This window comes from Ambystoma mexicanum, chromosome 2p, assembly GCF_040938575.1.
Source record: "Ambystoma mexicanum isolate Mex_15411 chromosome 2p, UKY_AmexF1_1, whole genome shotgun sequence".
Lineage (NCBI taxonomy): Eukaryota > Metazoa > Chordata > Amphibia > Caudata > Ambystomatidae > Ambystoma > Ambystoma mexicanum.
The window spans coordinates 1286507468-1286532542 of NC_090923.1; the positions used below are offsets into that span (position 1 = coordinate 1286507468).

Below are 25075 nucleotides of genomic sequence, written 5' to 3' on the forward strand. Positions count from 1 at the left end.
TAGATCGACTTGTTCGCAACTCTGGAGAATGCACAATGCCCAGATTACACCTCCAGGTACCTGCAGAACTGCTCCAAGGGGAACAGTCTCTGGATAACATGGTCAGAGAAATGTGTCTACGCTCCCCCTCCCCCCCGACTCCCCTACTCAACAAGATAGTGCTCAGGATGCACCAGGAACCAGTCACGATGATTCTGGTGGCCCTGCCAACCCTGGTTCTCTCATCCGATGGCAAAATCAGTCTCACCTGCGAGGAAGCTGCCATGCCCGTACGATATGCTGTCACAAGACAGGGGGGAGACACTTCATTCATGCCCGCAAACTCTCAATTTAGCAGCCTGGCTCCTGAGGTCATTGAGTTCGGATACCTCCACTTCCTCAAAGATGCATGGACATACTTAGAGAAGCACGAAAACCTAACGCCAGACATTGCTACTCTAACAAATTGAAAAGCTTCCTCATCTGATGCAATACTAAGAGCATCAATCCTATTGACTGCTCACTGCTCACCAACACATATTGTCCTGTACCTGACTCACCTACTAGATTCAGGCCTGGTTTTTAATTCCTTAAAGGTCCACTTAGCTGCACTTTCAGCTTACACCACGTCCCAGAAAATGTTTTGTGGTTGAAAATTCCAGGGATCAAGGCTTTTATGGAAGGGGTTAAAAGACTTCATCCCCCTATCTCGAACCCAGCTACTGGATGGGACCTGAATGTTGCACTGACTAGACTAATGGGACCTCCCTTTGAACCTATGCATAAGGCTTGCCTTAAACCACTCACTTACAAGACTGACTTCCTGGTGGCAGTTGCATCAATAAGGAGAGTTAGTGAACTGTATGCCCTTTTAATTCAAGACCCATTTGTCACAATTCACAAGGATAAGGTGGTCCTGCGCACTCACCCATGGTTTGCACCTACATTTATTTCAAAGTTCCATGTGAACCAATCAATAGAACCCCACTAACATGGTAGAAAGAAGCCTCCACACTCTTGATGTGTGGAGAGCGGTGATCTATTAGTTGGAGAAAGCAAAACCACTGAGAAAGACAAACCAGTATTTCGTTTCAGTGGCATCTGATAGAGGAGGGGACCCTGTCTCTAAATCAGCCATTTCAAAGTGGATCGTAAACTGTATCACACTGTGCTACACTCTTGCCAAGAGAGATCTGCCCTGCAAGCCTAGAGCACAGTCTATTCTATACTGGGGCTTCCATAGCATTCATTAAAAATATTCCTCTTGAGTTCATTTGTAAAGCAGCAACCTGGAGTTCTGTACACACCTTTACACAACACTACTGCCTAGATACACTCTCTAGGTCTGACTCTCAGCTGGGACAATCTGTGCTAAGACATCTTTCCGCTACTGCTCCTTCACACATCCCACCACCATCTCTATGTACTGCTCGCTAGTCTATGCACAGCATGTGATTCCAAGCAGATTAATAAACATCAGAAGACATGCATTACTTACCGTAACAGCATTTCTGATGGTTGTATCTGCTTAGATTCACATACGCCCACCGTTCCTCCCCTCTTGGAGTAGAAGTAACATAGACATCTTACACCTCTCTCTCTCTGTACTCACTCATGATAATCATAAGGCTCCCTCACAGCAGAAAAAATACAATCGGAGGGACCTCGAAGCGTGCAGGATTTTGGGTACACGTCACATTAGGGTTAGTGTTACAGGCACACCCATGTCGACGTCCCCTTTGGATCCTCGAAAGAAAGATGCAATAACCACTAGATGTCAGACTATATGCACAGCATGTGAATTTAAGCAGATACATCCATCAGAAATGCAATTACGGTAATTAATGCGTGTCTTATAAATCAGCAAAGTGAACACACTCTGAAATGCGCAATGGTCAAGATTAACCCTGGCTAAAGGGGAAGTGTAAAGGTGAATGCTTGAAGAGAAAGATTTTTTTGAACTTTTGTGCTCATGATATTGAACTACCAAGAGACACTGGGGCAAATAACATAAGAATGTGAGCAGAAGAGAAAGTGTAAATGGTCCTGCAGAAGTTTATGGTAAAAGCCTCGCACATTTGAAAGTCTTCGACATCAGTTAAAGGTCCAAGCCCGACTGAGGGAGACCAGAAGGGTGATAAGTTAGGGGAAGAAAACCCCTAATGAATGTGCATTATGCTTGGGGAAGGGAACCCTGCAAGTGCTGTGATTGCGAAGTCCGAGCCGGCTGACGGAGACCTACGTGATCTTTTTGTTGAACTGTGAAAGAACTTTTGGGACGCTGGAATAAGTGACTTTAACGTGGAAGGCCAGGTGGGCCTCGACCCACGTTTTGAACTGCCTTTATTTTGATAAACTGACCCAGAGTGTGTCCTCCTGTCTACGGGGGCCGCCTTTCTCTGTGCTGTCCAATGTGGGGAGGAGAGCTGACTCGTGTGAGAAACCAGAAGGTGTCGCACCCACTAGTCCTTGCAGATCTCTCTCTCAGGTGGCAAGGGCACAGCCATCGCCTTTGTATCCAGACTCTGGGGGTGGACCAGTGCGGGAGGATCACCTGGGTGAGGGGTCTTTGGGTAGTGGGTGTGGGACACCAGATGGTGAGAAGCGCCAGCCCTCTTTCCTGTATCACCTTTACCCCATCATATCAGATAGGATACGTAGGAACTCTATCCCACAACCCCCTATCCTGCACATACACTTTCACACCGACAGCCTGCTCTGGGTGAAAACAGATTAACACCCGAGCAGTATACCAGACGTGTCCCAATACAATGGTCAGGTGAGATCAGGCAATTACTGACCATCAATCACACATGACTTCCATTAAGCTTCCCCACATGGATAAAAGGCGGAGCACGAAACCACACTCTGAGCGAGGCAAAGCAGACGAGGGAACAGCAGTTTCGAGACGGCAGCTGAACGAGAGAAGAAAGACTGCAAAACAGAAGGGGATCGCAAGGAGGGATGTTCCCTTGACCTTTCCAGCAAGAAACTGTTACTTTGAAGAGCCCTCGAGATTAGAAAGCATAAAACCAGGAAACGAGGCTGAAGAATCCTGTATTGTGTGTCAGAGATACCAGCGGCCCTCCTGCATCACTAATGAGTGCGGAGAGAAGCAGCAGTTGTCGTGTTACCGTCCTTGGCTAGAAGAACAAAGCAGGGTCTGTGAAATCAACACAGCCGGTGACTTGGAGAGACTGATATAAGACCGGTCTGTGTTGGAGCCAAGGTTGCAAGCTGCAACATTGTATGGCGAGCGCTAGAACGAACATTGTTAAAACGCAGGTGATAAAATACGCAAGTAAAGTTGAACTGCTGATGAGTGTTTGAACTTTAAAGAGACATTGATACGATACCTTTGACAGAGTGGACAAGCGCTGCATAGGTGCTCAATTGAAGGTCCTGTAAGGTGTTCAGCCTCGAAGTGGCAGAAGTGAAAGTTAAAAGGGACATATTAAGTAGAGAACAAAGAATTGTGAATCGAAGTGGTCCTGCCACGGGTCAAGCAAAATCCTGCACACAGTCGAAAGTCCTCAGTTTTGATATAGAAAAGAAAGTTTGGAAAATTAAATAAATTTGGCCCGAGACCAATTGAAGGTTTTATGTAAAAGTGTTTCTGGGCCCAGCGGAAGGGGACCCGGGGTGAACAGTGAATCACCAGAGAAGTTGTGCATATGAGAATACTGAAGAGAAAGGAACTTTGAATGTGTGTTTGTCATATCAGGCCCTCTGAAATAAGAGACTTTGAATAGTGAAGAGACTTTGGTGCAGAAGCAGGCATTAGTTGTTGTTAGTATAGCTCATTTTGATTTGACAAAGACTGACTAGGACTGTGTTCTTTATTATTTGATGGTAGATGATAAAGGTTTTGAAACGTGTAACTCGTCAGTGTCATACTTGTGATACCATGCCTCCCTTACATAACACAGACAAGAATGAGAGGAAGACGCACTAACAAACTCAAATTAAGGTTAGCTGGTGCGGATAACCCATTCATGAATTGAAAGGATCCCAGAACACCAATAACGACACGTGCATGCAAATTAAGGGGAACCCAAAATCCAGTCTCCTTTTATCTCTTCTTCGGTGCCCATTTGCCTCTTTAGTCGACAGTGGCATTTGGCTAGACACCACAAACTACCCTCCCCTAATTGAAAATAAATGCCATGAGGAGTTTGCTTGTCACAGTCCTCATAAGTCCACTCCCATCAAGAGTTGTAAAGGGAAGGCTAAGAGCACTCGCCCCTCTATCAACCCAGCCCATCAACCATCGGGAGTGACATGAGGTAGGGTCGGGGATATATGGAGGGGTATAAATGACCATGCTCAGGGGACAGTACCAGGCAGACTCTGTAGACCTAGGAGGATAAAGTAGGCGCTTGATAATTTTTATGCGTTGGTCAAGAAACAGAGGAATTGTGGGATGGTTAGTTTCCCTGTGATGGTCCCCTGTGAATCAAGCAGACCGCATTGCAAGGCCCCTTGGGTCATTGCGGGGGCTCCGGCCCCTAAGAGCCATGCACTGTCTGTGCCCAATGCCATCCAAGGGACATCATCACACTGACTATAAGCGAATAAAAACTGTGGCAATCCTAAAATAAAGTTTAAGTTCCATTTTTAAAAATTGTTGCTTGAGGAAAAATAGCAAACTGAAGACCTTAACCTGTCATTTTTCTTTGTGTTCCTGAATGCAGGCCACTTTAAGAGTTCTTGCGGAATGTGTTGAAGGGCGGTACCACTGCTACTCTTCAGATAACGAGGTGAGGTGATGGCTCAAACTAAGACTGTGCACATTATTTTCCATTTTTGGGTCTCCACCTTGCAGTGAGATCTTTTGCCAATGTCGCAATAGAATGTCTTTCTGCATCTCATATTCATTTGTTAATGTACACTCAGAATGTTTGACATTTGACATCCTGCCAATCGTTACCTGCCACTTTGAAATCTGCAACTATCCAAACCCTTTTGGAGAAACCCTCTGCTGATACAAATGTCCAAGTGAACTATTGCCCAGGTGGTATTTGACCAGGTCACTAAGTACCTTGTGGATAATGGCCTTGGAGATGCAGTTGAATCTACCTTCTGTAGTAAAAATTCCAGAGACTGTGCTCATGCATGTCTCCACCTTTCTCTGTGCTCGTGTCTCCAAACTCTCTTCTATACTGATCCTTTTGGCCGTCTGTATCACTTTCGACACTGGGCAAACACTCCTCTCTCCTAATTACTCTCTAGCACCTTAGGCTTCACAGATCTGCTCTAGCCTGGATTGCCTCCTACCTGAAAGATCGCTTCTTTAGAAATCTCTTGGAACTCGCAAACATATGCTCCCACGCCCTCTTTCTGCTTCTTCCAAAGATCAGTAATTGTGTTCTACATCTACTGGTAAGCGTACACATTGGTAAGTTATTCACACATAATGCCACATTATCCTTTGTGAATACTGACACACATTGTGTTTTAAGCCATGTGGATATTATTTTTGTGAATAAAAGGTCCAGTAATAATGTAAGACCACACATAGTCATAACTTGGGCATGGCATAACTGCCATGGCATAGCGCATAAACTGTGACAAAGTTCCCAGCCTTTTTCTGGGAACATTTAGTGGGGTGAGCAAGGGGCCTGGGACATCCCCAAGCTTGTGGATGATGGCAATGGGAGCATGATGGGTGGATTCGCTGGACACCCATATTTAGCCCCTGTAGTTGGGCAGAGAACAGGCACACGCCAGATCAAAATATTACTTGGCTGTTTAAGGGCCCTATCTAAAGAATGGCGACTTTGCGTGGGACAGTGCATCCCTTCCCCAAAGCAGGCTCAGCATTAGACAGAGTTCCACTCTCTCCAAAGTTATGATAATCCTGAGGCACTTGAGCTGCTTACCATGGGTCCCACTGCTGACATGGCTCTGCCGAGGTACACGGCTTGTATGGGCGAATTTGTACCAATAAGGAATCCAAATGGCAGACTGGCTTTTTAAAGCTATAGTCCAGCCTCTTTGCAAACCTCGTACAGGAATATATGCTACACCGAATGGAGAAAAGCAGTTACACTGTAACCAATTACACTGCATCAAACATAATGATACACAGGTGTTGACCCTTTCACCAGGACTGTGCCCAGAGGAGGAGTCACCAAAGTATGAAAGGGACGACCCAGGAAGAGGTGTGGGCATTAGGAGGAGGTTGAAATGGGTGTTTCGTGCCAGTTGGCAGTTCAGGAGGGAGACTTTGAAAGGAATTTTCTGTGAAAGACGACAGCACGGAGATGGCTGGGGTCAAGATGGGAAGAAGAGACCCCAGCAGGTGGCATGAGCGAGAAATGAAGAGGGGGGGAGGTGTATTCATCAATCAGTGGTTTTGGATGAGGACATCTGGAGGTGGTATGAAGAAGAAATGAGGAGGAAGCATAAGGACAATATCTTGAGGAGGTACGAGGGAGAGATCAAGATGTTGTAGCAAGAACACACCAAGAGCTTTTAGGAGGGAGAGATTAGGAGTTGGTGGGGGGAAGACATCAAGAGGTGGTTGAAGGAGGACATTGACAGGTGGCAGGAGGGACACCTCAGGAGATATTGGGAGTGAAACATCAGGACATGGAATTAAGGAGACACCAGGAGGTGGTTGGAGAAAGACCCCAAGCATAGAGAAGGAGGTAGTCGGCAGGAAGGAGGTGGGTGATAGAGCAGGAATGAACATGTGGCAGGCGTTGATTAGGAGCATTTTTAGAACAGAAGTAAAGAGGTGGTGAGGAGGGCGGAAATCGGGACTCTAGGAGTCTGGTGATAAGGCTATCTGAAATCCACCCGCAAAAGCGTGGACAAGCAAGCCCAGCTACTTCAGTTGTAAAGTGATAGAGAAACTCCAGTTATACTTACAGCTCATGGCAGAAACACAGCAATGTCTAAATGACCTGCAAGTGGGACAGGAGGTGGTTGTATCCAACAAGCAACAAGACACAGAAAGGAGTTTGAGCAACAGCCCTATAGACCGAGTGGCGAGGCACATCCCAAATACTTATGAACTTTACACATTCTTCTCAATTGCAAACCATTTCTTTTATTGAATGTGAACATTTGTGATTACAGATGCATACTTTGGAGAAAGGAGGAGACACAGATTTGTTTGGTAGAGTCCAATGGCGTAGGGAAAGACGAGCCATTGTTACTGTTTCAGAAGGGCACATTCTATGTTGTTTGGAACTGTTAATTATCTATAAAAACCATTCTAAGGTTTGGGTGGAAAGTGGACAGGCCAATCAAGAAACGACTGCAGAGGGGATTAGGTTAGTGGTCTGATTAAACTGATTTACAGAATGTTTATAATAGAAGACATAAGGCACCTTAGAACCATACACCCAGGTTGGTCTAGTCTGTTAGTCCATGTCCATTTTATGACAGCACCAACATTAACTGTATACATGTATGAATCTGCCCCAAAATACGTTGAGCCTTACATGTAGGTTACATTATGGACTTGGCAGACCACACAACAAATAAACATCTACAAACACATTTGCTGTGCCCCCTGTCTGCAAATCCACGAGAAGAGTGTCCATACACTCACTGTGACCCAGAGAGGAGCTCTTGGATCAAGATTCATTATGACTGCATTTCACATCTCTTACTTGATGACCTCAAGTTTGCATATGCTGAATAGCACAATGTACTCAAAATTAGAAGCACTATGCATTGCACTCTGCAGTGCTCTACCTTCATCGGAAGTGGTTGAGAATTGTCCACAAGGCAGCATAACCAATGTCATTTATTCTTTTTCTGGGAGACAATTCGTAGCCGTCTTGTCCAGGTATTTTAAATTGTATGCTACAAAATATGTGAAGTATTTACCTTCTGGTTTTTGCAGGAGCAGATATATACCAGCAGTGATGTGCAAATGCTGTTTTGTGAATATCAAAGATTCAGGGATGTTCTGTCCAAGATCAAAGATATGCGCCAGGGAATGATGGGCGACGCTCTCATCAGTATAATGCAGGAGGTAGTATTGATCATTTATTTCTGTTTTATTTTAACGTTCCCGATGTTCTATCTGTGCTACAAATGTTCATTCTGGTAACGTGGAAATCTAATATATCATCCCCAAAGTAATCTATCAAGCATTCAGGAAAGATTTGAAAAGGAGGCTATGTTATTAAGCTCACAATAATTGACGTTGTTCTGTCAGATCAAACGACTGAATCACCTTGTCTCTTTAGAATTAATATAGAGCCCCTTTGACCTACCGTCAATCCCTTTCTGGTTGAACTGACATACCTACGAAGTTCAACTGTTCAATGTTGGCTACTAATGGGCACTTCCACATCAGATTTTTTCAATGGTGGCACAGAACCCACCAGGCTTGGATAGGTAATCAGTGGTCCAAATCTTAGTAACTGCCAACTGTCTCTTGTGCCACCTGGAAACAACAAACCCATGGCCTGTGGGATCAAACTCACTCAGAAGTTGCTAACAGGGCACATGACTAATGAGAAAAAAACACTACCCGCTTAGCTGAATCAGCAATATCTGCCCACGCGTTTAATGGGTGGTCCTAGGATGATGTGGCTTTGAAGCATTGTGGTTTCAATGGCCCTTGGGCAGACCGTGGTCTTTACAGATGTGAAACATGAACAATCGTATTGCATTCAAGTGTTCGTTATAACCCGTATAGTAGTACCGTTAATAGCAGACCTGAATTCTGCAATGGCATAGAATAAGCAGAGGCCTGGTGAGTTTAGGATTAAGGAGGAATTTGTCAATGACTATGTTACAGCTGGACCACATTTTTAATGGGATTTAGTCGTACTCTGAGGCACAACACTCTGTGGAAGGTGCTAGTTTAAGTCACTGTATCCATCCCAGGAGAAACTCAGTACAGTTGTAGGGTCCATTATGCACATCTTATGCAATATGTTAATGCTCAAAATTATGTTGTTTTCTCTCTCTCAGAAAGTATGCTCTGCTAATCAGGGCTCACTTTCTAAATGTGCCATACAGAGAAAGCATAGTACACGTGTTCTCTTTTCTGGGCCCAGTCTACTGACACGGCATGTATATTGGCAACATGACAGTCAGAGGTACATTCCCTAGAACAGGCTGCTGGAATCTAAAATTTTCCAGCAGCCATGTGTGTCCATAGCAGTGGGCCCAATGATAAAGAAAAAATATAACAGTATGCTTAAGGCGTGGTGGCTGTTTGCTTGCACATAAGCTATATCTGGTTTACTATACTTGCCTACAAGGAAATATAGTTATACTTTACCAACCCTATCTGATGTCATTTTATCAACTTGTTCCTATGCCTCCTACTGTTGTCAGAGCTTTTGTGTATTACCGGTTTGGGTTGGGGTTCACACACAAGATGCTGGCACAGCCCTGAAGCCTCCCTTTTTCTCGGCCTGGAAAGATTTGACCCATTTCCAGAGGAACGGGACATACCCCAGGGGGCAAGGTGGGGCTTAATGTCACAAAGGAACTTCTGCCGGCACAATAGGGCGGTCACACCCGCTTGTGAGCAGGGTTTACATTACTGGAATCTCCAATCTTAGAGTGACAAGGGGGGTGTATAGACTAGTCCAAACGAGGAGTTGCATCCAGGGCAAGGGTTCCACCATCTTGTAAATGGCTAGGCCATGTTTCCTTCCAGTCCCAGCTCCCAGCTACCTGCAGACAAGGCTCTCTGGAAGCTGACATGAGATGGCAACACTCTATTACAGCAGCTGAGGCTAGCCCCTTACAGAAGGCTTAAAAAATGGACAAATCCACTGTGGCAAAATGACTATGTAACAGGGTGAGACCCACCCTCCCCTTTGTTGAATTCTCTTTGGACTCAAGAATGAGTATTTCACTGGAGCCTTATTGGTGTCTGCCCAATGCCCCCTGTCATGGGGGTGAAGATAGGAATTTCTTATAAGGAGCATGCACCCACCCCTCGCCCCCAGCCAGGCACTTCAGGGGAACATTTGAGTGACCTGCTGTTAGACAAGACCTGCCTGCTGCCTAGATACTGGTACCCAGGACTATACCTGTCGAAGGGAGCAGCCTGAACGTGTCCCTGGTATCCTTCCTGGCTGGGAAGGACAGAAGAACCTACTTCTTTCTCCGAGACCCTGAACAGTTTCCCCTGTATGCCATGATTAAAGAAAAGCTGCCCTTTCGATCTCACCACAAGCACCTACAAACCCAATCATATCCGCTTGATGCCAAATCACCCCTTTCTCTGTATCTCGGGCCACCAACCTCCACTGACTCAACATCACCCGATGTTGCCCATCTTCTTAAAGCCTCAACCTTTTGTCAAACTGGACTACATGTGCGTTCCAGTCCACTAGCTTACTGACTTGATACCTCCGAAATCGCCCAGACTCCCGGATTGATACTGTCTTCCTGTAAAGCGAATTAAAGGTGTGCATATATAGTTGTTCAACACCTGTGGCCTTCTTTTAAGGGCCTTATTGACAGTGAAGACTCCACCCCATAACTGTTTTGAACTTGAATGTTGCTGCAAAGACAATTGCCTACATCCCACAGTTTTCATACCCAGATTGCCCCTTCATCCAAAAGTCTGCTTACTCTTTGTACTTCATTACAGTGGTGGGTTGTGTGAGAAACCTGAAGGCCTCCTCACACCTACTCCCCTTGGGTCCTCTTCTCGGGTGGCCAGGGAAAAGCCATCACTCTTGGATCCCGTCCCTGGGGGTGGAGATGCAAGAGAGGATCACCTGGGTGGAGGGTCCATGGGGATTGGGGAGAGGGCCTCAGATGAGACATGGTATGCCCCCCTTCCTTGTGAGAGCCAACCTTACTGCCTTAATAGGCTGTTGTAAACCATTTCCCCTCTTCTCCCCTCAGTCATGTCATTGCAGTACTGGGACGAGGAAGAGGCGACTAGGAGTAGTGCACACCAACATGTAATTTCACCACTCTGGTACTGAGACGAAGAAGAGGCCTAAAGAGGCATGCAAATGGAACAACCGGGCAAGTCAGCCTAAGGGCCCTGACCATAGTCAGAAACTTGTAGTCAATTACCTGCGCCTGAGAACCATTAACTCACAGGAACAGTATACAAGACCTCCCCAATCAAAGGGAGAAAGAAGAAATTTGGGAAAGAAGCAAAAGACACCGAAGCTGGGAGCAGGACCTTCTGGCAGTGCCCAGAGACTGAGGGCCGTATGAGGCTGGGTCTTGAGACTGGCATCTTAGCTCAGAGTCTGTTGCTTAAGGATGAGGCAGCGTGAAGTTGTACTGGCAAAGACACTTCCCATAAAGAAGAAGGTTGCTTGTTACCTCTACAAGTAACGTGTGTCCCGGAGTGTCAAAGGGGTAGTGTGAAAAACCCCTCTGAGCAGAGGAAAATTGAGCAGTAGAGGAGGATTGTGCATAGCCGAGTCCTGTCGCAGGAACACGAGCATGAGTCGATGAGTGTCGGCTCGGAGAGAGACACTGATATGCTTTGCTCCAGAGTGTGAATGTCGGCTGCAACAGTTGCAAGCAAACCGCAAGTATTATTGAACACTTCTAGCTTTATGAAATTGACACGCAAGTAGCTCAGAAGTAGCAAGCCTTTGTTGAATCAATTGAAGAGCTTTGCAGGCAACTTTTACCGTGTGTTAACTGTTTAATTGTAAAACTTCCAATTGAATGTGTTGAAGCTAAGGAAAGCGGGAAAGCAAGCCGTGCGACATGCAGGAAGCATAGGAAAGTTTTCTTTCCAAATTGTAGGGATGTTGGAAGTCCGTTGTTTTGATGTGGAGTTATACGTTAAAGTGGTAAATAAAAGCAAATACTAACCATGCCAAGTCTCTGTGTAAATTAAAGAAACAAGAACACGGCTGAGGAAGGCAGACTTGCTACCATGGACGTTGATAATAGTTGTTTTAAACTGTGCAGTATTTGAAGGAACTATGAATAAATGACCAAATATGAACTATTGAATACTGTACTGAATGAAGACTTTTGGCAAAGCTATGTCCTGATGACAAAGGTGTGTTAAATTCAGATATCGGCCATTAAAAGCAAAGTACGAGCCATATGAAATAATGCAATTTAAAGCAAATAAGAAAGATTGCGAGAGAGTAGCAAGGTGGTGAAAGAGCGAAGACACCATGAAGCAAACTATGTGTGAGAGCCGTGAGACTGGCAAAGGAACAAGCACACTGGGGCAAAGCCAAGAAACTGGCAGTTGTAGTGTTTAGGTTGTAACCTATGAAATTCTGGCTACATCATTGTTTGTTCCAAACTAACAATCAATTTGGGGATCCCCCAATGACTTAGTTCATCCAGCTACTGTGCCTGTAGGTCATTGGAGTACGTGTGCTGTGCCAGCTCACTTTACCAAGTTCATCATAGCACAAAATATACCGGTTTATAAACTTTTCAATCCACTCCGGGTTGTCACTTACTAGGGATGGTGTTTCTGTTTCAGCTGTCAGGGTTGCAGGAGCTTACAGTTTTGAAATAGCTTAATCACAAAAGCTGCTTGATAAAGGTGGGAAGCTACAGAGTAAGTAGAAATCACTGTGTTCCTACGTGCCCATTTTATTTTCTGCACAATGCCTAGAATGTCTTAAAGCATAATACACAAATTGAAAATTCTCATTTGGACACTGTTAAAATGGATTTCTGAACTCTGACCTGGTGGGTAGAGTATCAGAAGGCCAGCCTAGTTTCTTGGAGAGGCTAACCTTCCGGACAAGCCAGACCAATCAAGGTAGCAATGGCGGCGGTCAAGACTAGGTCTCCGGAGAGATGAGGTTGACCGAAAGAACTCGATGAGCACACAGAGTAAAGTACACTTAAAAATCACTCCCAGTCAGGTGTATATATATAAAAAATACAGATCCATTTATTCAAGGCCTTTGAGTGTCAACACAATAGTTATTAATAGTAAAACTTTTAAACCAACACAATCCTTTCTACTAAAATACTTATATACAAGACCAAGTGGCCTAAAGAGGAAATGGTTCCACATCCTAGAAAGGGAATGACGCACACGGTAGTGCAGATGGGCGATCGAGGGTCCCTTGTAGGGTCTGTAGCAGCTCAGGAAGGTGGGTGAGGTGATGCAGAATAGGTTCCCACTATTCGTAGATGGTCCACCCAAAGGGCCAGAGCAAGTTCCAAGAGTTGGGAATGGATCGATAGCTCAGGCTATCTATGGAAAGGAGAGGGGACCTCAGGGGCCACGCGTGCGTAAAAACAGGTGTATGCGCTGGGGGGTCACCGGTAAGGGTTGCAAGTACTCACCGACCCCTGGCGCACTCCGGATCAAACTTTGGCAGTCGAGTTCACTTTGGTTGCAGGTTCAAATGCGGCACTTTTGCGGCTTTGCGGCTTTCAGCGACGAAGTTACAGCGTTGATTCCCAAACGGGACTGTGGCGATTTCTCTGCTCCTGGTGGATGGATCATGCCAGTTTCACTGTAGCAGGCTTCAGGGCACAGAGGCTGCAAGGCACCTGCAAAGTTCATCACCACGACTGGGCGACACCGTAACCACTTGTACTCTGGTTCAGACTCTACACGGTGACCGTGTGTACTCCGGTTCGGGCGCTCTCTCTTTACACCTGACTGGGAATGATTTGTAAGTGTCCTTTACTTTGTGTGCTCATTGAGGTCTTTCAGTCAACCTCACCCCTCCTGAGACCTAGTCTTGACCGCCGCCATTGCTACCTTGATTGTTCTGGCTTGTCCAGAAGGTTACCCTGTTCCAAGAAACTAGGCTGGCCTTCTGAACCTCTGCCCGCCAGGTCAGAGTTCAGAAATACATCTTAACAGACATGCTCAACTTTTATAAATAGGATCAATAATTGTTAGTATATACTCCATCCCAGTACAGAACGTTGACTAAGTTAGGGCCCTCTCTCCTCTGGGACCTCCCTCTCTACTTGGGATTGTGTTATTAGCTAATCCAAAAGAGCAGAAAAACATACCCCGCTACTTTTACCTCTATTTCTGGTATCCAACCCCAACAAACAGGTAGGCATATTAAACACCCACGAAGTTCCTTAGAGAATGAGGAGGACACAGGCATCCACCTCCTCTGTAATTGACTGGTTCAATAAATGAATGTAATGAAGATCAATAAGATAGACGGAGCATTCTCGTTTCTTGTACATTTTGTAGGCCTTAAAAAGAATGGTCGTAATATGCTAGTGTTCCTAGTAAAAAAATGGCAGATTTAGTCTTCTAGATTTTTTTAAAGGAACCTTTCAGACTGTGCTTTATTTGCAAAAACAAGCCTTTCCAAATTGGTAAATATATATTCCACATTTTGTATGTAATAACTTTTTTGAACTGTCATGGGTATAAAAACAAATTAGTTTATTTCTTGGTTTCAAGCTGTGGAACTCACTCCCCACCCCACTTTTTCTGGAATCAAACCATCTAAAATGTTGCAAGGGTCTGAGAAGTTGAACTTCCTCTAAACTTCTCCCACCACCCTCTGACCTCCAGACATCCTGATTGCTCAGTTGAAAGCCACCCATGAAATAAGGCAGTTATATTAATAAAGGAATAAAACATATCCTATACTGCTATCCGTAAGGACATCCATGTGCTAGAACTGTTTGTGCTTATGTCCTATATGTCCTTAAGAAGTGACATAATCAGAATTATGTAAGCAAGGCAGGTCTAAAAAACCAAAATATTAACTACCCTCAAATGATTCTTGTCTTCTGTACATTACAGTGATTGCATTTTACAATTGTATTTACTAAGAATAACTAAGAAATGGTTTAGCAGTAAAAGGGATGAAAGGTCAGCAGGGGTATAAAATACCAGTTTGGTTGTGTGCGGGTGCCAGAGCCATTTCGGCAGTCCGTGGTGTTGTCTACTGCCAGAAATGTCCACATGGAAGAAAGGGGAGATTCCCTGTGTCTCGCTGCTATTGTCAGCCAGCTCCATCTTGAAGCAAGATTGATAACCAAATCAATCTTGGCGAAGGGAGAGAAACTCTCAAATAGTTTGTGAAGGGGTAGGGCCTTTGGTTTATTTACTTGGCACCGTCTGACCTAGCCCCTGGTAAATACTTAACGTATTCTCACTAATCAAATCCTGGTCACATAAAAAGTATGCATCCAATCAATGGGTTGCAGTACTTGGATTTTTAGGTCAAGAGATTACCCTTATCTGAGGTTGGCTGATACATTATCTCAGGTTTTTGTGGGTCGTAAACAGTATGGCTATGCTGGTCTTGTAAAGCTTTGCTTGAAGGATACCATCCAACCAAAAAATCTAGGAGGCAGAGAAGGCTTTGGATAGGTCTTTGAGGTTGAACAAAGATGACTCCTAGTCCCTGTGCTACTTTTGTCCCAGTGCTAAGGTTTTAAAAATGTGACCCTAACACCATTTAGAAGAGTGAGTATGCATGTATATGATATGGGTCACGATTAACGAATCTCCCAGACTGGGTCTGGTAAATTAAACAAAGGCTTGGAAGCAGCAGCATGTGCCTTTGCAGCCAGTACTAAGAAGGTTTGTTCCTAAGCATACACATGGCACTTGGGAGCTGATTTCTGTTAAACCAGCAGCTGTGAGTCTCACTAGTGATGTCATTCTGCTTTCTTCTGCACAGAGAGCATTATGAAGGGTCAAAGTAGAGTGTAGATTTAATGGGGGGCACAGTCCACCATTGGGTGGCTAGTGCAATCTGTAACTGAGTTCTAATATGGGGAGCCATTGGATGTTCCCTTAAATTCTCCCTCTTCCAGGGCACTGTCAGGATTTGCTGTGCATGTGTGCCACCTCCTAAATTGGGAACATGCTCTGGACCTGATTACCTATGCGTATGCTTCAGTCATTTAAAGAATGCACGTGTCAATAAGATTTCCTTATTTGCATTGGACATACCCCCATTGAATTGAGGGAATGCCCCCTTCAGAATGAACACCAAGAACCGTAATTTCCTTGTAACTGTATTAGGCAATGGCCATTGCACCTTCTGCAAAGCCAATGAAAGTGCCATGTGTGCAGGGGAACACACATTACTATAATGATGCCCTTGATATCAATTTGACATGTCAAATTTCGGACAACCTGAGATAAATTCCAAGTCGGTTAAACCATGAAATGGATGTATACTTTCCATTTTAGCAGTATTGGAGTGAGGGTGCATTCCATGGTAGGCATTGGCCCAGGTGCTGGGTCAGAGGGTGCCAAGTAAATAAACCAACAGCCCTATCCTGCCTCCTTCACTAACTAACTGAAAGAGCCCTTTCAGCTAATTAATATTATTATTAAGTTTACTGTGGCTCCTGCCTCAAGAAGGAGTTAGCGACAGAGATGCTCCTATTTCTTTGGCATGTGTGGGTGTAATGGTGCATCTACATTGGGGGATATGTTGGAGGAAGGAGTGTGCGTGTTTTTTTTTATACCAGATTTCTTGGTATCACTTGGTAAGTGTCGACAAGTAACAATTTGTCCTCCAGTACCAGCAGCAGCCCATATCTCGCGGTAGAAAATCATAACTTCAACACCACTCATTTTTGTTCCTTCTCCACATGGTGGCATCATTACACGCTGGCAGCGGGAAGAAGAAATGTGCTTCTTTGGCCCTGCTCAGATGAGAGCTAATGACATCTGATGTGGCTGTGGTGAAGGTAAAGAGATTTCTCGAAGCCCAAACAACCATCCTTCTGATTTAACAATACTCCACCTCTAATAATAGGTGTGAGGGTTTTGTAAAGGGAGGCTACACACTCTTGTGCAACACTGTCAGGTATGAGAACTGTGGCGTGCTGGAGTAAGGAGTCTGACAAAGGGATGACATTTCCACTGTGAACTTAATTTAAATCATAATGAAGAAGGCCTATATTTCCCTACCCCTGTAGGTTTTTCCCTACCCCACTAAAGAATAACTAGGGTGTTTGTCGTCAAGTTGGTTTCCAAACGCAAAATATCTGTTCTCTATCCAAAGTAGCCTTCTCTAGCCCTACCACTAATAAAAATGCATTAACATAAATATTTTGAAGAGAATGACTCCCTTCTCCTCAGTCAATGGGATCAGCCCTATGTGCATGTTTCTGTTAGTCTTTGGTAACAGTTCACTTTCTGCACTTGTAGAGAATACCAGGAACATGGCTTTGTTCTCCTGGTCCAACAGTTCAGCAACTGCATCCTCTCCTGGTTAACTTGTACCGTTTCTTGCCTGCTGTTTGATAACTGTTTGCTCTAGTTTCTGATTCAACAATTATATGGAAACCCAGGAGAATGACTTGCTTCTCCTGATTCAGTTGGTTCAACCACTGGCTATCTTTGGAGTACTTCCTGCAACAGTTTTTAGTAACCTTTGCAATTCTTCCCAGGGTTCTCGTAGTGCTTGCTCAAAGGTTGTACACTCCTTTGGTTTCCAATATACAGTTATTCCTTACCTTCTTCCTGTTGGTAAGAACAAGGGGAACTATTCCAATAGTGTTTTTGGTTCCTTCTAACACTCTAACAAAGGAGCATTTTCTTGTGGTACTCTCTGGCCTTGGTCTCCCTCTTGAGGCTAGAGTGTTGAGGGAGACTACTCCTAATATGTTGTTCTCTTTTAATCTTCTTAATACAACAGCTGAGACGAGGAAGATCACTTGTGATGTAATCTCCACACTTGGTACTTCTGTCACAGCTCTGGAGACGAGGGAGATTACCATTCAATACCTTTGACACAACTGCTGAGACAAGGGAGATTTCTCCTGGGGCCTTCGTTACATTCTGTACTTCTGGCACAAAGACTGAGACGAGGGGGATCACTCCTATTGCTTTCGGTACTTCTGGGATAAAGACTGAGACGAGGGAGATTACTTCTGATACCTTCTTTATGTTATTGTGACTTGTACCACGTACTGCTGCCATTTTACATGGTCTTCAGGCACTCGCTGAAAGGGGGGGAAAGGGGGGCTGATTTGTTAGTAGGGATGAGAGTGACAAGCGCACAAGAGCTTTGAAGTGCTGTTGGTAGCTTCAGTTCGGGAAAATCAGTCCCTGTGTGCTGGTATGGTTTTCTTTGATTGGCATTGTGTGATGTTTTGTGTGTGGTTGTATGCAAGTGTTTCATGTTCGTGCTGGGTGTGTGAAGAGTGGGTAGAGTGCTTGTAGTTTTGGTGTTTTGTGGTTAAAGTCTGGGTTGGGTGGTGGGTATGCAGAGTGTTGGAGAGTAATTAGCAGGATTGGTCAGGGGTTGTCTGGGATGTTTTTCTGTTAACAGTCCAGCTTATTTTGTCCCTTTTCGGTTTAGTGGAGGATATTTCTTTGGGTGGTGCAGTTTCGTAGTGTTTTCTTGCGTTGCAGTGGTGGGGTTTCTCTCTGATTTCTTCAGCTTGGTGCGTTAAAGAGCCATGTTTTTAATAGCTTACTGAATTGTAGGTGATCTTCTGTTCAGATTTCTTTTGGGAGCGGGTTCCAGTTCCATAGTTTCACCGCATATTGTTTTGGTTCGAGGCAGATGTCGGTGCTGGATCTTAGTGTTCGAGTTGGTTTGTAAATGGTGATTACTTCCTGTATGAATTCTGCTCCATGGCCGTGTGTTATGCAGAGAGTTTTGAAGATGTGTTTTTTGACTGATAGCCAATGCAATGTTCTTAGTGCTGGAGTGATGCGTTCACTCCTAGTGAGTCTAAGGAGTAGTCTTGCTGCTGCATTCTGAATTTGTTGTAGCTTCCTTACCCTTTGGCACCCGTCCCTAATCCCCTACCGGTTCTCCCGTGACTCGTGTTACTTCTTTTCTGATGGGGACACGTCACTGGTTCTTCCTGGGGTATTGGGTCACTGTGTTCTTGCTGAACATGCTTCTCGTTCTGCTGCCGCGCTTTGGCTTTGCAGGGTCTCTACGATCAGGCGGCGTGAGCGCAGTTAAGGTACCGCACAGTCCATTAACTCGAGGTTACGTCACCGTTGGTTGGTTCCCAGCTTACAGTCAGGCCTGCTCTGCATCAGCCTGCGAAGGACTCCTGCAGCCTGCTGTCGGCGTCGTCCCAACTGGAGGTTTGCTTCCCTGGCATAGCTTCTTGTTTCAAACATCCTGGGTCTGCCAGGCTTCATGCCTGCTTCGCTCCTAATTCTCCATTATTATATCGTACAGCTGGGTCCTCCCGAGTGGAGAGTTAGTCCTTTGTTTGTGTCCATTGTGTATTCTTCACACCTCCTTGGGGCCACCTCTTCCCAGTACCTTCTGTACTTGACAAAAGAGTAGTTTGTATAACTCCACCAATCTTCTTCACAGTATTCTTTGAAGATGACTTGAGTTCAGACTGTATGTTTGTTTTAGTCTTCCCTGGTGGTAACAATTCTTAGAGGAAGAAAGGAAGGAGTATTGCAATATCATATCATAAAGTAGTGCTTTCAGATTGTTTCTCAGCAGACTTTATGGGTTTTATGGTAGTAAGGGCAAGAGGGTTAGGGAGTTGCATCATGGGACAGTCATCTTCATGAGAGGAGTCTCTCCCTGTGAGGTCCAGAATTCTGCTATCCCTAGGGGGAATGTTGTGTAACAGGCTCACCTCCTTAGCCTCACAGGGATGGGTTCCCCCTGGGGAGAAGTGATGTGATCCCATGAATCATATACTTTTCCCCTAACAAGATCGCCTTCATCATCTGCACTTAGGGGAAATCTAGTTAGGAAATGTATGTTCTCTTGTTCTTTCCCTTTTCTATGCTCAATAGAAAAACAAACAACATGGTTGGAGGTCTCAGAACCATTGTATAATGCAAGGGTTGGCGTCTTTCCTCAGACTTGGCCAAGTCAAAGGTGAATGGTCAGTCACCAACTGAAACCTGCGACCTGTGTGATGGTATCTTAAGTATGTTTTAACCCATTTTATTGCTGAAACCTCTAGCTCAATAGTGGCATAGTTCTTCTCACGAGGAAAGAGTTTCTGGCTGATATACAGGATGGGGTGCTCTACTCCCTCATTCTCTTGGGACAGAACCGCGCCAAGACCTACTTTAGATGCTTCTGTCTGCAGGAAAAATTCCCTGTTACAATTGGGTACCTTAAGAACAGCTCACTGCAGAGTATGTGTTTTAGCATGTCAAAGCTGTCCTGACCTCACTTCTCCTATCTAGGTTTCTGTGGTTCTGCATTTTTAACTTCATCCGTTAGACATGCGGTCATAGTATCTGTTAGGGAAAATTCTCTTAAGGCTAATTTCCCAAACCTAGGGAGTCCCCCAGCAGCTTTGCGGATTTTTGGGGTTTGTTTTTTCCTCCTGCTAAGAGTGAGACTCTTTTCCTCCCACTCTTAGGCATGATTTGAGGTATGTCTTTGACTTTGTATGTGCTTATGGGCTATAGGGTCTTTTACTCCATATGGTATCATCTGTTTTTCATGTGTGTTACACAGCACCCTCAGTGCAGTAACACAGGGGTGTCATAGTGACCCCCAAACATAGACTCCATACCCTGGGACTGACTTCTGTCTCCCAGGGAATGTAAAGTCACCATTGACTTTACTAGTCCAAAATTGTGAACAGAACCAGTACAAACCATCATATTGTGGACGTACTGGAAGGGGTTAATTTGATTGCCCCGGGTCTGTTAACAAGGGGGCACTGTCCAGTCCCCCCTTGTCGAGTTTCTGGCTGGTGGCAGTGGTTACCACGCAAAATATTCCTCCGGAATATTTCCTATGGGATTTTCCCATTGATTTTAAACACACCACCTTTTGGTGCAATGTTAAAGATACCGCTGGTTTATTTATTTAAATCAACGGTTGGGTCTTTTCGCCAGAACTCTTTTCTAAAATGGCATCGGTGTCCGTCTCTGTAACTCTAACCAAGGTCGAGTCCTTTGTTCCACTTTTTGGCGGGCTTCTTCACAGAAGCCCTCCAAATGGTGCCACTCTGTCTGGGTTCCACAGGATGTGTGGGGAGGGGAATTGGCACCCTGGACTGCGTTGCCTTAGCAACCCAAGTCGCACTCTATTCTGATTGGCCCGGTGGTGAGCCGCCCAGCTCACCACTTAGCATGTGTGAGTGACAGCTAGGCTGTTGAATGGGGGTTTTTCTGCATAAAAGCAGGGCCTTTGGCACTGGAACTTCAGAAGTCGCCACAGGACCTAAGAATCCGAAGAGGGAAGAAGCTGAGCCATCTGCAACAACAACACCACAGGTGGAGCCCTGCTGCAACGAACTCACCACTTTCCCAATGACAAGAGAAGATCTTCTGATGGACGAGTCTTCTTCCTTTGAGCTGGTGGGATCAACCAGTTCACCCCTTTTGCCTTCCAAAGACATCTCTTGGTCGAATCGCCCGTGCCAAGCACCCCGGCGGCCGGATAGCCAAGCTTCACCACTTTGACCGCGAAGAAAAGGAACGCACCTTTTAACTGACGAACTCCGCGGCTGGTTTCATCCCTGGGCAGTGCAGCGACTCCAAGTTTCCTCCTCGATGAGATCCTCTCTTCCCCTGGTCGAAACAATAAACTGCAACCACTGCCAGGAACAACTGCCACCGCTGGAGCTTCGTCTCTCTTTAAGGTACTGTGTTCTGTCTGGCCTCCCTTTCTTCGGTTTGCCCAAGGTGACCCTTAAATTCTTGGCTTTCCAACTGGGTTGGCCCCATACCTTCTAACTTTACACCTTGACCCACCCCAACCTCTTTTGAACATTCTGAAAAGAATTTTAGTGCATTTTAAACTGTGTGATCTTGGGCACATTTCGCCTTGCTCCATTTAAAGTGGGCCTGGCCTATGAACTTTGGCTCTACAGGGTATACTGCCTTTACTCCCTTGCTTTGAACGTCTAAAAGTGTTGGGAACTGTTTTATTTTTATGCCCTGCCTTTTTCTCTCCCTTTAACTTAACTATTGGAGTGCCATCTAGGTTACGCGCTCACATCTGTTTTAACAAATAGTGGTGTTTTAACTCTGACTTGTCTAATAGTTATCAAGGGAGGTGTCTATACTTTACCTGACTGTGTTTTAACTTGCCTTTGATTTAGAGTGCTAGTGTATTGCCTAATGTGTATTTTTAAATAAATAATTATAAACTTTTGATACCAAGCTCTGGTCAGTGTTTGTTTGCTCTACTGTGTTTTTAGCCCTATTGTGTATACTCTATATACTGCCCTACTCTTCTTGAGAGAGGTCTGACTGCTCAGCCACAGCTACCAGGTAACTCTGGGTGGTACAGACTGCTACCTATTTGGTTTACTGCTTTCTCCTGTAGTCTTAATCTTCTTGCAGTGGTCCCCAAGGAAACTGCACAGGATTTTGCCTAACAGTATCTAGGGATAAATCTGCAGTAATATCAAGTAACCCCCAGAAACGCACAAAGATCCCTTTATGGTTTTTGGGGAAGATGTTTCTTCGATGGCTTTTACTTTTTCCAATTGGGGCTGCACCAACCCATTCCCAACAAATAACCCATGGTACCTGAGGGCTGACTGTACAAGATGGCTCTTCTTGGGGTTAGCAGTCAGAACAGCCTTCCTTAGGGCCCTCACTATTTCATAAAGATGGAATATATGCTCTTCCCAAGTCTTGCTATAGATTAGAATGCCATCTAGGTATGTGCGGCAGAAATGGGAAAAGTGTTGCAATACCTTGTCCATAACCCTTTGGAAGGTGGCAGGGACCTCATGCAGTCCAAAAAGAACTGTAAATTGAAACAACCCCCTGGGGAGTAGAAAAAGCATTTTTTCCCTTGTCGGAGGGATTCAGAGGAACCTGCCAATAGCCCTTTGTCACATCAGTCGTGGAGACCTATTTAACCGGTCCCAGTTTGCCAATTAAATTGTCAATTTTAGGCATAGGATAATTGTCAAACTGGGAGAAGGAGTTCAGCTTTCAGAAATCAATAGATCACCTCCACAACCTGATCTGGTTTTACTGACTTGGACTATTGGCTCGAACCAAGTGCTCTCCGACAGCTCGATGATATCTACCTCCAACATGCTATCTACCTCTGAGGATGGTTTCTTTGCTAGCCTTGGAGATGCAATAGGGCTTTTGTATTGACCACCTTTCTTTATGGGGTCCTGATGTGGTGCATGACGTTTTCAACCCTCGCAGGCTTTTCCTTAAAGACATCGGGGAAACTAGGACAATATATCTTGAATGTCCCCCTGTTCAGATGTTAAATCAGGGGAGACCACCATTGGTTCTGGGCTTCCATCTGATGATAATGTGGCCACGGAGGATGTTTCTACTCTGTCTACCTTCCACTCTTTTAAAAGATTTACATGGTAGATTTGGGTTTTTAATCTCTGATCAGGTTTTGAGACGAGATAGTTATAAGGCCCTTTTTTTCCAGTATTTATTATTGCCCAAACCATTTAGAAGGCATCTTTTGGTCGGAGGATGGCAATAGCACGAATACCTTCTGTCCTATCGAAACAGAACGGTGGACCGCCTTTTGATCATATTGGACTTTCTGAGTATCTTGAGCCTGCCCAAGATGTTTTCTTACTATTTCCTAGATGACAGACGTTTATTAGGCACCGGGCGGTCTGGAAAATGGGCAGAAAAGCTTCCTCTCTCGCCTCCCAGGTTTCACGAAGCATGTCTAATGCATCCCCAGTTCACGTCCATTAAGAGGCTGAAAAAGGGGAAAACTCCAAAGAGGCGTGTTGGGATTTCCAAACTGCAAACAGCGCCTAAGGACTCATGATGTCCCAGTTGCATCCATCTGCTTCAACCAGTTTTTGTAGGATATTCTTTAGGGTCTGGTTTAATCTCTTCACCAAACCGTCCGTTTGCAGATAGTAGGAGGTACAAACGGTCTTGAATTGCATTATCTCCTTTATATCTGCCATCAGTTTGAATATAACCGTGCTACCCTGGTCCGTTACAATTTCCCGTGGAAACCCAACCCTAGATATAAAGAGGAGAGGATGTTTTAAGATCTTTTGGGAGGTGTTGTTTGTTTTTGAGGGGAAAAGCTTCCGGCTATCGGCTGGCATAGTCGAGTATAACCAGCATATATTTATTTCCCAACTCGGAGGGTTTTAGTAGTCCTATTATGCCCATTCCGATCCGAGAAAAGGGTACCTTAATAAGGGGAAGAGGTTGTAATGAGGATGGAGACACCATAATGGGGAGGTGGGGTAGTCTTTTAGTACAGAGCACAAGTGGTCACAACATTATTTACGTCTGCATGGACTCCTGATCAGTAAAATCATGGAATGACCTGTCCCTGAGTTTTCGTAATCCCTGAGTGTTCTGAAGTAAGATGAGAGTGGGCCAGTTCTAAGACTACCCGACGGTGACTGCGGGGAACTACTAATTGGGTTCTTGTTAGACCCTCAGGAGTTAGATCCCCTCTGTATAGGAGTCCATGTTTAAAGAAGAAAAAAGAAACAACCTCATTGTGCCTGACCTTGATCCTGTGGAACAACTTTTAAGAAATCTTCTGCTAAGATCGGATCATTATGTTGAGCAAAAGCTAACTCGGAAATTAGCTCCGTCTCTTCAGTGGAAGGTTTCGATTTCTCTGGTATTACTGTCTGCCTCCCCAAAATCTACCTCTTTCGGTAATGACTGTTAGGCAGAAACCTGTGCAGTTCCTTTAGGGACCACTGCAAAAGGCTTAAGACTACAGGTGTTGGCAGTAAACCCAATTGGTAGCAGTCTGTACCACCGAGATTTACCTGGTAGCTGTGGCTGAGCAGCCAGACGTCTCTCAAGAAGAGTTAGACAGTATATAGAGTATACAAGATAGGTACCAAAATACAGTAGCACAAGCAAACACTGACCAGAGCTTTGGTATCAAGTATATAATTATTTATTTAAAGAAACACTTAGAAACACTCCAGCACTATGATTATAAGCAAGTTAAAAAACACAGTCACTATTAATATATATACATCCCTTATTCCTTAATAGACAAGTCTTAGTTAACACCACTTATTTCCAGACAGAGGTGAGCGCTTAACTAAAGGTGGCACTCCAATAAGTTTAAGAAAAAGGGAGGGGAAAAGGCAGAAATTAGGAACAGCACACAACACAATCCTTTAGAAGCACTCAGCAAGGCAGGAAAGTCAAAGTCTACTTGTGAGCAAAACGTTCAGAGGCCAGGCTCCCTCTTGGAGAAAGTAGAACACCAATGCGCCCAAGATCACACAGTTTAAAAGGCTTGGAGAGTCTTGCAGAGAGTTCAGAAAGGAATCGGTTCAGTTTAGAAAAGTT

At 44.8% G+C, this 25075-nt stretch overlaps 1 protein-coding gene across 1 annotated transcript in view; it reads left to right on the plus strand.

Annotated features, from left to right (window-relative positions):
• VWA3A (von Willebrand factor A domain containing 3A) overlaps positions 1-25075 on the plus strand; it is a 2090411-nt gene that overhangs the window by 437609 nt on the left and 1627727 nt on the right. The window contains exons 11-12 of the mRNA XM_069645605.1: positions 4674-4739; positions 7841-7972. Of these exons, the coding sequence (XP_069501706.1) occupies positions 4674-4739; positions 7841-7972 (198 nt within the window). The remainder of the gene's footprint in view (positions 1-4673; positions 4740-7840; positions 7973-25075) is intronic.